Consider the following 14,470-nt stretch of genomic DNA (forward strand, 5'->3'; position numbering starts at 1 on the left):
GGTCTAGAATACTTAGGATTCGATTACCCCATCCTTTGGAGCTTTCGTATTTTATTTGTTTACATTTTCTTTACTTACTCGACCACTTACCCGATCAGGTACACGATAACCTGCATCGAGTAATACCTCGAGCTGTTCATATCTCATTTTCTTACTCGATCACCCCACTCGATCTTGTACTCGACTGCTTGCATCGAGTGCTTAGGTCGTGTGGTTTCTTTGTTTATATTCTTTTCTTTTATTTATTTTAGGACTGTTAGAACAAAAACCCTATCTGCTTGGTTTGACTTGTATTGTCCTGATTATATCCTTCCTGCTAGCAATAGACAACCATTTCGATTGATAACCCTTTGTACTACAACTGCATAGGGAATTGATACCCTGGGTGAAAACCCAACTATCAGCAACCGGCGAAGAAGCTACCGACGACCAAGCAACCTGATGAACACTCTTTCTTAGCTTTAACCTTTGAACATTTGTTAATTTTATCCTTGTAAACTTATTTTGTAAACTTAGTAATTCTAAATACAACTTTAATTTATATAAGTTTCAATGTTTCTAATTAGGGTTTAATTCTAATTACAGGTTTAATTCTAATTAAGCTTACCAAAATGAAAATTGCTGTTTTTTTATACCATTATTATTATTTGCGACAGAAATTATTATTGCAAAAGTCTCGCAAATTTGCGAGGGATTTACTAGATACAAAAATTGCAAGGAATTTGCATTTAGACAGTTCCTCGCAATTTGCGCTTAGTTTGCGAGGGGAAAATATTCTTCGCAAAAATTGCGAGGGATTTGAAACGTTAACCGGTTTGCGAGAAACGATTTGCAATGAACTGACTTCTCTCGCAAATCGACAAACCTCGGAAATCTCTCGCTTTTGTCGATTTGCAACAGATTCGCTATATATTATTCCATCGCAAAACGCGTGTTTTCTTGTAGTGTCACTCAGTCAACGAAACTCGAGATATTTGAGTGGAAAGAATATGGAGGAACAAGCGAGGAAAAACAAGTGTTAATTAAGATACATACATACTTGCCAACTCCAAATGTTTAAAGAGAGTTGGAATCTCTTTGAAATCAACCCGGCAATCGAATAAAGAGAAGATTATGAAGGAGTTAAAATCCATGTCTAGGATTTCAACATCATCTCAGCTTCTCTTCTCAACTCAATTGAAGTTTGAGGCCAACATCATCATCATCTCAACGTTGTCAAAGGAAGGCTTCTCGGTGAAAATATCCTGCTAGCTACTGAGATGGTTCAGGGTTTTGGTAGGAACAATGTCACAAGAAAATACTTTGTATTTTCTCTTTAATTACATCCTATAAAATGTGTTAGTGATTGTCCTTTGAGTAGGAGACGGGTGGATTGACAATTTTTGCTGCAACAGGGTCTTTGTGAGTTTAGATATCAATGGCAATGTTTTAAGAACTCCTAAGATAGGTTGATCTTTTTTTTTGAAAAAAAAATTCTATATGTTTTACCATTATTAGTAATAAAAAAATATTACTAAAAATAATCATCAATAATACATCACACCATTTCTGTAAAGTTTTTTTATTGTATAAAACTACAAATTAAAGAGAAAATATGTAAAAAAAAAAAGTAAGAAAATTTTTGTTCAATACAAAACACAAAAAAGAAATCAAAATTGTAAGCTATCAATTAGCACAATATATATCTAAATGAGGTAGGAATTCTAAAATTAAATGCACATCAGATTTCTGTGACTCAAGTGGAATTATTTAAGTCACGGAGATGGTGTTGCGTATAACCCTGTCAAAGCGGAAGGGGAGTCTCAAACGAGCCGTTTTTATGAACTGTAAAGTACGAAGTTTCGTTCTCTCTTGAAAGAGTAGCAAGAGGTATGTGTTGCGATCTTTCGTAGCATTGTAGGAGAAGCCGAAGACGTGATAGCTGGGATGCATGCATTATATAATTCCACTAGGAGACAATGCATGCATGATAACAATTCTTGCTGCAACATGCATGGTCTTTGTTTATGCATATTAATGTTGCCCGAACTGAAGGAGAAAATCATTTCAGAAGTAAGCAAGACCCCCTGGCTTCGTTTGAGAAAACACAAAAAGCAGACCACCTCGCAATTGGCTGCCCAAAGCTTTGGCTCTAGCTGAACTGAGCTTGTCTGATTTGTGTGACGCACTAAATTCATTACAATATTTGGTGTGTACCCAAGAGGATCAGTCGGGTTACTTTCAATATACATATGTTAAGATTAAACATTTCTAGTTATTAACTCTTTAAAAGTTTAAAGTACATAATTAATTACAAATCTACCCAATCCTATAATATAATGTAGTGTCATGTTGCAGATTATATATTATATATCACCAACATATGTTGGAACTAAAACCTTTCCTATATAAAAAAAATTTCAAACCAAAAGGCCCGAAGTGAAAATTAAAAAAAGCCTCACACGTTGGCTCCATATCTAAAATTTTCAGGATTTACTATGAATTCTTTCATGCATGCAATTGGTTAGTTTTTTGCAATTAAGGGTGAGGTTTCAATATCGCCACCACTCTACTTTTATCAGTCTTTTATCTCGCGTCACATCCTCTATTTACTTGAAGTATATTTTTATTTACTAATCATTTAGTTTGGTCGGTTGAAATTAAAACAACTAGAAATTAGCCTGGCCACTTTTTTATTGTGTTGAACTAAGTTGGCGTATTTTCCTATTGATTAGTAACTGTATTTAACTTACGTTCCTTTTTTTTTCTCTCCCTGACATCAATTTTCATTTTCTTTTCTTTTTTGTCAACGACTTGCGTTGAAGGAGCAAGATTTATTTTTCGGCAATTTTCTTTCATTTTTATAACATTTACAAATATTTCTTTAGTTTTGTAAGAAGTGTTTAAAATGATAACAATAATTACCAAATGATCGAACTTTTTGACTCTTAACTGCTTTTTTTTTGTCTGTGTGTATCTTAACCTCTAACAATTTTTAGTACATGGGTTTACTTTGCAATTTCCCCTTTCCATGATTTAGCTTCCCACAAATCTAGGAAAGATATTGGAAATAATATCAATGATAAAATAATGATTTAAAAAAAAATACAAAAACAATAATGACATATTTTTCTTTATCTTTGTAATTTATGGGAAAATAATGACTTTTGCAAAATCATTGTAAAGTAAAAAAATATGCAATGATAAAATAATGATTTTAAAAAAAAATTACAAAGATAATATTTTTCTTTATCCAAGACAACAATGATGATTGATGATTGCTTTGTAATGTACAGTAGAACCTCTATAAATTAATAAGGTCGGGACCATAAATTTTATTAATTTATAAAGGTTTTAATTTATCGATTAATTAATAATTATTAATTTATCGATAAATTAATAAAATATTAATTTATGAAGAGGATTTTTTATCAGAAATTCAGAGTTTAGAAGAAATTGCTCCTACTATTTTTCAAGGTGATGATGAAGTTGAAGAATATATGACGATACCTTTAGAACCAGTTACACATAAGGAAGCAATTATTGCGTCAAGAACTCTCTACAATTTTTTGATACGATTTGAGAAGACAACACCAGAAGTTTTTGATGCAGTCAGAAAGATTAGAGATGCTCTCCAACAAGAATGCAAATTCAAGAACAAACAAACAACAATATATTCATATTTCACTAAATATTCTTAGATATATATATATATATATATACTAGTTTATTTGATTATTAATTTATGATATTGATGAGACCATATTTTACATGGGATTTTTTTAAAAAATTATTAATTTATTATTTTATCGAATAATGTCCAAAATTACACTAGTTCCAACTTGAGACCGGAGAAATTTATTAATTTATAAAGGTTATTAATTTACCTGAGTATTAATTTATAGAGGTTCTAGTGTATATATTGTGAAAGTAGTCTAAAGATTTTGGTAGTGGCGTTGTGAAAACTGCATGTCGTAGTTCACTGATTACCATGCGAGCTGTAGACGTGTTGTAAAGAGAAAAAAAAACAAATTCTCTCCCTATAAAATATACAACTTCTGCATTCTCCAAAATTTTAAAAAATGAAAATGTGGAAATCTTATTTTCTCTTTGTTTGTCTCTCTCTCTTGTTTCTGAAGTTCTGCTCCGCAGAGAATGACCAAGAAAAACAGGTAGCCCAATTGTTCCCCCTTATCTCTTTTTTTTTGTTTTGTTAAAGTTACGTTGTTCCTCCTCATCGTGATATACTGATATTTTGTTAATCTTACATATATACAACTTATGAGATTATGATGTTGATGATGATGATCTTGTAGGTGTACATAGTATACCTTGGTGCACTTCCTGCTCTCGTTAACTATGTACCATTGTCTCATCATACGAGTGTCCTTCAAAAGGTCATCCGAAAAAGGTTGATAAATGTTGTAAATGTTGTAATACTTACCTATGTATAGACGTATATATATTTTTTGGTTTTTCGTGTTAAGATAAAAAAACCTTCAAAAAATATATACTTGATTTCTGCAACATTATTCTTACTCACCCGAACAAATATTATATTTTGTGTAGCTCTGTTGAGAATCGCTTCGTGACGAACTATAAAAGGAGTTTCACCGGTTTTTCGGCCTGGCTAACCGAATCAGAAAGAGACCAAGTTGAACGTAAGTGCCATCACATTCACATAGATCATACGACTTTGAAACGTATATTTATTAAAATACTACATTAATGAATATACTATATGGTTTGTTATAGATACTAGCTAGTTTTATTTAATTTATTTTTCTTGTTTGTGTGCACTGATTTGTAGATCTATCAATGCATCAACCAACCAACCATTATAAAGAATACGCTGTCGTTTATGACAATTTTCATGTACTGGAAAACATACTGTATTAAATAGTGTCATTTTTAAGGCTCACAAACGAGAAATCATATAGAGTACTTATTGGCCCTACCAAGAAAAATATAGAGTACTTATTGGGATTATGCAGTTTGTAAACTATTATTCTTGTGATTCTTAAAAGTTAAAATTAAGATTATGTGTATGTTTTAATAATTCATTTTCAAATATTAGGTATGGACGGAGTTGTGTCGGTGTTTCCGAACAGGATACACCAGCTCCAGACGACATCATCTTGGAATTTTCTTGGTCTCAAGGAAGCCGAGAGAGCATACTCAAACTCAAGCACCGAAAGCAATATCATCATTGGAGTCATTGATACTGGAATCTGGCCAGAATCGGAAAGCTTTAGCGACAAAGGCTTTTCACCTCCTCCTAAGAAATGGAGAGGTGTTTGTGAAGGCGGCAAAAACTTCTCTTGCAACAGGTATGATATGAATCCACTCAAATCGATAGCAATAAACTTTCGTAAAGATGTCAATTTCTAAGTAGAAATGAATGTTAATTTGTTGTGTTACAGCAAGCTTATTGGAGCACGGTACTATGGGATGGAGTCAGCCAGGGACAACGATGGCCATGGGTCACATACGGCATCCACTATTGCTGGGAACGCTGTGAAGCATGTGAGCTTTTACGGACATGGAAACGGAACCGCCAGAGGTGGCGTTCCAGCCGCAAGAATTGCAGTGTACAGCGTATGTGATATCCAAGGATGCAGAGCTGATAGAATTCTATCTGCATTTGATGATGTGATAGCAGACAACGTTGATCTCATCAGCATCTCCATCTCTCTGAACGATATTTTTCGATTCGAGTTGGACCCAATCGCGATTGGAGGTTTCCATGCCATGGCCAAGGGAATCCTCACAGTGAACTCCGCTGGAAACGATGGTCCAGGGCGTGGATCGGTCAGAAGCGTTGCACCATGGATCTTAACCGTTGCTGCTAGTAATACGAACCGCGCGTTTGTCACCAAAGTTGTTCTTGGAGATGGCAAGACAGTTGTCGTGAGTACCAAGATACACATTTATTTCTAAACGCGTACATATCTTGTCCTTTCTTTTAACATTAATGCTTGTTGCAAAACAGGGGAAATCAGTGAACTCGTTTGAACTTAATGGAACAATGTACCCTCTGGTGTATGGAGGATCAGCTTCAAGTAGGTGCGATGCTGCAACCGCTGGGTAACTTCCATCCCAAGACACTAATCTTCATATTTATTTTTGCTCTTCACATAGTAGATTTAAATGGTTTTTGCGGTTTCAGGTTCTGCACACCACATTGTTTAGACACTAAGCGTGTAAAAGGAAAAATTGTGTTATGCGATTCTGCTCAAAATTCAGATGAAGTTCAATCTAAGGGAGCCATCGCGTCCATCGTTAAGAGCAGCAGAGTAGATTACGCCTTTATCTTCTCTTTCCCAGTCTCGGTTCTCTCGGAAGAGGAATATAACTCTGTCATCTCCTATATGAACTCGGCAAAGTAAAGCACTTCTCTATGTCTTATTTAAATTCTTACGAATTATCCATCTTGAACCTCGATTTGTTTTGGTCAGAAACCCTAAAGCGACTGTTATGAAAAGTGAGACGATCTTTAACCAGACAGCTCCCATCACTGCATCCTACTCTTCTCGTGGTCCAAACACTCTCATCCCTGATATCTTGAAGGTACACATAGAAACCATAGAAGATCAATTTACTTGTATTGCTCTCTCTTGGGTCTAATTGAATGTGAATTTGAATTCCAGCCGGATATAACAGCACCAGGAACAGAGATCCTTGCTGCTTATTCTCCTATTGCTCCACCGAGCGAATCAGACACAAGACGTGTAAACTACTCTATCATAAGCGGAACTTCAATGTCTTGTCCGCACATTGCTGGTGTAGCCGCCTACGTAAAGACGTTTCACCCACGCTGGTCTCCTTCCATGATCCAATCAGCCATCATGACTACGGGTATGCAAAATAAGGCCCACTCTTGTTTTTTTAGAATACTCTGCTCATTTTATCTTTGTAACGTAACGTTCTTGTATCGCAAGAAAGGGTTTGTCACACTCTGTTTTTTTTTTGGATCTCTTGCAGCTCAGCCAATGAATACCTCGACTTCTCCGGCCGATCATATTGCCGAGTTTGCTTATGGAGCTGGCCATGTCAGTCCAATAGCCGCAGTTCACCTTGGACTTGTCTATGAACTTACTATATCCGACCATGTCACCTTCCTTTGTGGCTTGAACTACACGGGAAAGAGTTTAAGACTCATTTCGGGTGAAAACAGCAGTTGCAGTGAAGAACAAAGCCAATCATTACCAAGAAACCTCAACTACCCTTCCATGACGGCTAAAGTTGCAGCAACAGAACCATTCAACCTGACTTTTCGTAGAACAGTCACAAACGTCGGTACATCAAAGTCAAATTACAAAGCCAAAGTACTCGGAGGATCAAAACTCACCGTCAAGGTCGTTCCAGATTCCTTGTCACTGAAGTCTATGTACCAGAAGAAGTCTTTCACGGTTACGGTTTCAGGCCAAGGTCCCGAAGCTGACAAACTTGAGTCATCACAGTTGATATGGTCTGATGGAATCCATTCTGTGAAAAGCCCTATCGTTATTTATGCTACGAACTAATGCGTCAGAATCAGTGGATATGTCTCTACAAAACTATGATTAATAATGACATTTATGCTACGACTACGAACTAATGTGTCAGAACCAGTTGGTGTCTCTATAAAACTATGATTGGATATGATGTTTCTGGTTCCTCTCCAAGTTAGATTTTAAGAACATGACCTTAAAACGCTGTCGTTTTGTAAGTTTCACTACCGTTTTAAGTGATACAGAGAAGAGACGACAATTCAAAGTTCAGACCTTGGAGAGTCTTACGACCGAGAGAGAGAGAGAGAGAGAGATGATAGCAATTCGCGCCTTCTCGCGAAAATTCCCAGCTTTCGCATCGATCTTCTTACAAAACCTAACTAGAAACCCATCAATTAATCGGATTTCATTCTCGAATCTAAAACCCAAAACGCTACTTCACCCGATTCCGCCGAAACCCTTTACGGTGTTTGTTTCTCGGTTCCATGACGGGAGACCAAGAGGTCCTCTCTGGAGAGGGAAGAAACTGATCGGGAAAGAAGCCCTTTTCGTGATTCTGGGTCTCAAGAGATTGAAAGAAGACGACGAGAAGCTTGAGAAGTTTATAAAAACCCATGTTTTCAGATTGCTGAAATTAGATATGTTAGCTGTTATCGGCGAGCTTGAACGACAAGAAGAGACTGCGTTAGCCATCAAGGTGAGTTCTTTACCTGACAATTTCTTGATGGCTTTAATTATTTTTGCTTCGGCTTAAATTTAGTTTAATTCCATGTTTTGTTGGAAATGCTTGAGCTGTGTTGGTTACTACGATCGTGTTTACGTTTGTTTATAGTTTGATTCCGATGTTCTGTGCTTCTGTTCTACAAAATTGGGGTCAGTTTTGGTTAAATGCCTAGTTTCATGGAGGTGCACATGAACTGTTCGACGAAATGTCTGAACAGAGCTGACTTTAGTGTAGTCGTATGCTTAACTTTTGAGATCTTACTTTATAGTTCATATATGTATGTTCTTGTGGTTCTGTGTTTTTCCTAGTTTGTAGCTCTTAGGGTCATGCATTTTTGTTGATGATCGGTTTCTTTAATTTACAGATGTTTGAGGTGATCCAGAAGCAGGAATGGTACCAACCTGATGTGTTTATGTACAAGGACCTTATAGTATCCTTAGCAAAGAGTAAACGAATGGATGAGGCAATGGCGTTGTGGGAGAAAATGAAGAAAGAGAACCTCTTTCCAGATTCTCAGACTTATACTGAAGTTATTAGAGGGTTTCTGAGAGATGGATGTCCCGCTGATGCCATGAATGTGTATGAGGACATGTTGAAGTCCCCGGATCCGCCGGAAGAGCTGCCGTTTAGGGTTTTGTTGAAAGGGCTTCTGCCGCATCCGCTTCTTAGAAACAAAGTGAAGAAAGATTTCGAAGAGTTGTTCCCTGAGAAACATGCGTATGATCCACCAGAGGAGATATTTGGTAGATGCTGAGGTGTGTTTATGCACATAACTCTACTCTTATATCTCAGACGTCTCAGTGTTCCTAAAATTGTTCTCTTTGAATAGTGTTTCTCTCCACATATTTAGTCTTTTGGCAATTTAAAGTAGTTAATCTTGTTGTAGATCAGTCATAGTCTTGAATTGCACAGTGAGACACGGGAAGTATATTTCCGACTGTTGTTCATCCATGACTTGTGTGCATTGTGCAGGGGAAGTCTATCTTGATCCAAGATCCAGAATGTGTGATCATGAAGAAGCATCAGTAGATCTGATCTGAGCAATTGGCGAAACAAACTGTTACATCCACAAGAAAAAAGACTTAGTTAGTTAGACGAACCCAGATTATGTAGCGACTTCTAGTCCTTGTTATGATGCTTCATAATATTAGGCAAAGACCAAAATTTTGTGAATCAGCATCTTTTATGTAGCGACTTCTAGTCCTTGTTATGATGCTTCATAATATTAGGCAAAGACCAAAATTTTGTGAATCAGCATCTTTTATGTAGCGACTTCTAGTCCTTGTTATGATGCTTCATAATATTAGGCAAAGACCAAAATTTTGTGAATCAGCATCTTTTATGTAGCGACTTCTAGTCCTTGTTATGATGCTTCATAATATTAGGCAAAGACCAAAATTTTGTGAATCAGCATCTTTTATGTAGCGACTTCTAGTCCTTGTTATGATGCTTCATAATATTAGGCAAAGACCAAAATTTTGTGAATCAGCATCTTTTATGTAGCGACTTCTATTCCTTGTTCTGATGCTTCATGATAATAGTCAATGACCGAACTTGAAGGGACAAGAAGAACATATTTAGTTTGGGATCAAAGATATTTGACCATTCTTTATTAATGTGACATTACTGGTGAAATCTATGAAAATGATGTTAAGATCTTCCGCCAAAATCTTCTTTTTGAAAACAATTAAGACACCAGTGGACTAAAGAAGCTCAAGGACAATTGTGTTTGGCTCTTTGTGATCAACAAAAGTTGGAAACATACAGAAAATGTAAATATTTTTCTAAATCAACATAGTGGTGGGGACTAAGTCTAAAAGCGGTAAACGGTTTAAGCTTTAGTTCTTTTGACTAAATGTAGCATTGTCTGTTTGTCTATATATATACACCCATGATCTTGTTGTGGCTACACACCTCATCATACTATCTTCTTCTACATTCTTGATCAGCTTCTCTTTTCATTTCCTTTTAAGTGATTAGTCAATAACACATTTCTCTTAGTAATAATGGAGGGTAAAGGACGAGTTGGATCATCATCATCATCGTCTTCTTCCTTCGCCGCTCAACTCTTTGGCCCCAAGGAATCTACTTCCTCTGCCAATGTCAACTCCATTTTCCCTCCTCCCTCCAAGGTTCTATTTTTATCCCCTCTTCTTATAGTTTCTTTTGTTACCTTTTCTGATTGAGTTCATTCATCCTTTTTCCTTTTTTGGAGTTTTCAGGGAACAGCAGGAAACATCCTAAGCTCCAAACATGGGTCCCTAGGTAAGTGAAAAAGCCTTTCATTAGACCTCAAAAACTTGTCTTCCATATTGAATCAATATGGTCACTGTTGCTTTATATTAAGCCAAGTTTTGTTAAAAAACGTTCTAGTTCATCTTAAAAACTAGTCATATTATTTCAAAAATGGCTCAAGTTGCTTTATTTGGTTTGGTACTGAGTCAATCAATAAAAGAAGAACTCAATCAAGATTGGTCCAAAGTGATTATCATATTTTGAAACTAAGCAAAAAACTATACCATTCTTGCAGATGATATCATCCGTACATGCTTGAAAACTTAGCTATCGCATGCCAAGAACGGCTAAAAAAAAAAATTCAATTTCTGCATTGAGATTCACTGTTCTTTTGCCAAGATAAAAATCCCAAACCGGGTGGTCTAATGAATACATTATCTCGTTGGTTTTGGTGGTTCCTTCACAGAAAAACGTAAAGACTCTTCAACCTGCAATCTGAGTTCATCTATCTACTACGGTGGTCAAGAGGTTTACTCTAAAGCTACGCAGAACTATACTTACCCTCCAGTGAGTTATCTATCATCCATCCGTTACTAATTAAATGATTCATGCCACTTAATTTGATGTTTGATTGTTTTAAAGAAGCGACAAAGTAATCTCTAACTTTGCAAAACGTTGAATCAATCAGATTAACAAGAATCAGAACAGAGACAACAATGATGCCAACTCTCCGGACGCCTCAAGAGGAGATTGGTGGCAAGGTATCACATATACCCCAACCAAATATGATTTTTGTTACAAAATTAATTTATTTCTTGTTTTCCTTCTAACATTTTCCCCCATCTCCCCATTTTCTTAGGATCGCTATATTATTAGAGTCTTCCCAAAGAGGCGTCTCCCTAGAGGAAGAACATCAAGTTGAAACAGAAGAATTTTGATCTTTTGTTTGTTCTAAAGAAACTGTTTCAATGATGTCAGGCTTGACTCTCTCTCTCTCTCTAATGTTAAAACAAATGATTAGACCTTTGTACTTCAAGAAACATTAGAATCCTGAAACTTAAGTAAAATAACAGAGGATTCTATCCTGGATACAGAACTAATCGAATCTGAAACTCAAATCTATTAAAAACACGAGATTGATGTACACACCCAAAAAAGGGTTAATAAAGAAATGCGTAGAGAACAAGAAACACATAGATAACTAGTGCCGAAGGAACAAGCACAACAAGAGGAACAATAGCCGCAAGAGCATGAAAACTTCTCTTACATTCCAAAGGTCCAAGTTTTATCTGAACAAGATCAACTAATGCCATTGTCAAGAACCCACATCCCAAAACCGACGCAATACACGAAGCAACGATCCCAACCCTCAAAGCAGCCAAGTTCACACGGCCTTCTCCGGCTTTTAACACACGCGTCTCATCCTCCTCCACCACAACGTTCCCGTTCCTTGTTGGTGTTGTTGTTGCTGTTGTTGTTGTTGTCCTGATTGCTTGCTTGAGCGACATAGCGATGAGGCTGGAAAAGAGGAAGAAGCTGAAGGAGTAAACATGGCTTGAGACTAACCTCTCCGCTAATGCATTGCCTTTTGCGGCGATACACCTGCGGAGATGTTGGCTCTCGGCCGCGGAGGAGGATGAAACCGGGAAAGTGATGTTTCCACTTGTGGTGAGGCCGAGTAAAAGAGCAAGCGAGAAAAGAGGGAATTAACGTTAACGATCCCATATAAAGCTGTTACGTGGATAAGCGTCGTTGGGAGTAGCCTTCTCCGAAGAAACTCGACGGCACCGGTGGAAATTGCCATTAACTTTGAACTGTTTAAGCTATACAAGATGAATAATAGTACATAATTTTGAGAGAAACAGAGATTAAAATTAATGACTAAAGAAAGGTTAGCTTTTAGTTGTTACTTTGAGGGAGACTGTGGGAAAATGTGTGTTAGCGTCGAAGCTAAGTATTGCGTGTCGTCTCCGCTGAGGAAAACGACGGACATGTAATGATGGGCAACGTGAATTGAACCACAAGGTACAAAACCTTTTTAGGCTTTGTATCGATACGTCGTCGTATGAGTCAAATTTATTACTCTTCTCCTCTTTGTAGGCTTTTTGTATCGATATATAATACGTCGTCGAACATTATTTTCTAAAGTTAAATGATTTACGAAGATCAGAAAACCGTACGATGTTATTGTCATTATTGATCCGAATTATATATCTTAGGCCTAATTCGGATCAATAACCGTTTCTTAAATGGTTTTTGTTCTCTAATTTCATTTCCGGATGAATGGACTCGGAAACCATTACCAAATACTCTGTGTCTTTTTTACTAATTCAAATTCTAGAAATCAATTTGTTTTGAAAATATACATTTTCAGGTTTTCTATGTATTTGTTATATTTATTGATGATAAATTGTAAACTTCATTTTTTTGTTTTTGTTTTTGTTAAAGTAAACTTCATTTTGTTAATCATAAAAAATGGTGGGTATTCCTGGTTTAGTTCAGTTTCCGTTTGTGTTCGATTCTGTTTGGTTTTGGTAAAACTCAACCGAAGTTAGTTTGATTTGGTTTTTGTTTGGTTCCATTTTGTTCGATTCTATTCCATTAAAAAAAACTAATTAATATGATTAAACTATTGAAAAAAATGTGATTACTGTAATCTATTAAAACTAGATTTATAGCATTTTAAAAATTATTTTACAAAATTTATTCCTATTAACTAACGATATATTCAGTTATTCTTTATTAAACTATTTATTTGACATCCAAGTAAGACCTTTATGTTAAATCTGTGGTAGCTTTTCTCTCTAGTGCAGTTATGAATATTGTTGGACTACTTTGAGAAGTTCTAAACCAAGAATTTAATGTGTCAACAATTATTTCAACAATTTCCTCAACCAAATACCCCCAAAAAAAAAAAAGTAATGTCATAGACCTATTTGAATTTTATTTTGAAAACCAAGTTACTATTCAAAGTTATAATTTTATCATCAAATTCATAATAAGAAGAGGTATGATGCATTTTTTATCATGAAAATAAGGTAAACATATATTTACGGGATTTTTTTTTCTTTCTTTTGAAAATCTATTTAGGGGATATTCTAATATAACGAGTGTTTTTGTACTACACAAAAAAAAATTAAAAAGTCAAACCATGATGTACTTGTACTACAGTACGACACATTACACATATACATTTAAGAAAACACAATAAATACGAACCTATTCTCTCTTAACACTTTTGTCTATGAACAGAATCCATCATAAACCTATATACCATTTTAGAAAACATGGATCACGATAACATGCAAATGCCATCACCATCATCATCATCGATGTCGAATCATACCAAACCACACATGATGATGCACATGACCNACATTTAAGAAAACACAATAAATACGAACCTATTCTCTCTTAAAACTTTTGTCTATGAACAGAATCCATCATAAAACCTATATACCATTTTAGTAAACATGGATCACGATAACATGCATATGCCACCATCATCATCATAATCGATGTCGAATCATACCAAACCACACATGATGATGATGCACATGACATTCTTCTGGGGCAAGAACACGGAGGTTCTCTTCTCCGGCTGGCCCGGGACTAGCTCCGGCATGTACGCTCTTTGTCTCGTCGTTGTCTTCTTTCTCGCTGTGATTGCCGAGTGGCTCGCCCATTCTCCTTTCCTCCGTGCGGATAGCTCCACCAGCCGCGCCGCTGGGCTCTTTCAGACAGCCGTGTATACACTCAAGACTGGCCTGTCGTATTTGGTGATGCTCGCGGTTATGTCCTTTAACGCAGGCGTTTTCATCGTTGCTATCGCCGGATACGCCGTGGGTTTCTTTTTCTTTGGAAGCACTGCTTTCAAGAAACCCTCCGATGACCGGAAAACCGCCGAGCTTCTCCCGCCGTCGTCAGGCTGCGTTTGCTAACAATTTTTTTTTCTTTCTTATAAAGAACTTTTCCTTTTGTGTGTGCATGGTTGGCTTATAAAAACAAAGAAAAAAAATTAATATTTCATTTTGGTTAA

General features: G+C 36.3%; 4 protein-coding genes and 1 pseudogene across 5 annotated transcripts; 4 read left to right on the forward strand and 1 right to left on the reverse strand.

Moving 5' to 3' along the window:
- On the forward strand, positions 5,059 to 7,561 carry LOC104698927 (subtilisin-like protease SBT4.5). The gene is made up of 7 exons (XM_019246326.1): positions 5,059 to 5,309; positions 5,403 to 5,889; positions 5,972 to 6,066; positions 6,149 to 6,364; positions 6,438 to 6,549; positions 6,630 to 6,837; positions 6,964 to 7,561. Exons 1-7 carry the CDS (start codon positions 5,059 to 5,061, stop codon positions 7,503 to 7,505), a joined length of 1,911 nt encoding a protein of 636 aa, XP_019101871.1. The 3' UTR covers positions 7,506 to 7,561.
- Positions 7,750 to 9,826, forward strand: LOC104790907 (pentatricopeptide repeat-containing protein At3g46870-like). Its single transcript, XM_010516707.2, has 3 exons — positions 7,750 to 8,169; positions 8,561 to 8,951; positions 9,169 to 9,826. The coding sequence occupies exons 1-2, from the start codon at positions 7,786 to 7,788 to the stop codon at positions 8,948 to 8,950; spliced, it is 774 nt and encodes a 257-aa protein (XP_010515009.1). The 5' UTR covers positions 7,750 to 7,785; the 3' UTR covers position 8,951; positions 9,169 to 9,826.
- On the forward strand, positions 10,126 to 11,451 carry LOC104790909. Of its 2 annotated transcripts, XM_019246722.1 has the most exons (6): positions 10,126 to 10,328; positions 10,419 to 10,461; positions 10,898 to 10,998; positions 11,074 to 11,085; positions 11,129 to 11,192; positions 11,291 to 11,451. In XM_019246722.1, exons 1-6 carry the CDS (start codon positions 10,203 to 10,205, stop codon positions 11,305 to 11,307), a joined length of 363 nt encoding a protein of 120 aa, XP_019102267.1. In that variant the 5' UTR covers positions 10,126 to 10,202; the 3' UTR covers positions 11,308 to 11,451. The 2 variants fall into 2 exon arrangements, with proteins under 2 accessions (XP_019102267.1, XP_010515010.1); XM_010516708.1 differs by lacking the exon at positions 11,074 to 11,085 and having other exon boundaries at positions 11,120 to 11,192.
- LOC104790910 lies at positions 11,532 to 12,444 on the reverse strand (annotated as a pseudogene).
- LOC104790911 (copper transporter 2-like) lies at positions 13,490 to 14,470 on the forward strand. Its single transcript, XM_019246723.1, has 2 exons — positions 13,490 to 13,805; positions 13,995 to 14,470. Exons 1-2 carry the CDS (start codon positions 13,719 to 13,721, stop codon positions 14,370 to 14,372), a joined length of 465 nt encoding a protein of 154 aa, XP_019102268.1. The 5' UTR covers positions 13,490 to 13,718; the 3' UTR covers positions 14,373 to 14,470.

This window comes from Camelina sativa, chromosome 6 (assembly GCF_000633955.1).
Source record: "Camelina sativa cultivar DH55 chromosome 6, Cs, whole genome shotgun sequence".
NCBI classification, from domain to species: domain Eukaryota; kingdom Viridiplantae; phylum Streptophyta; class Magnoliopsida; order Brassicales; family Brassicaceae; genus Camelina; species Camelina sativa.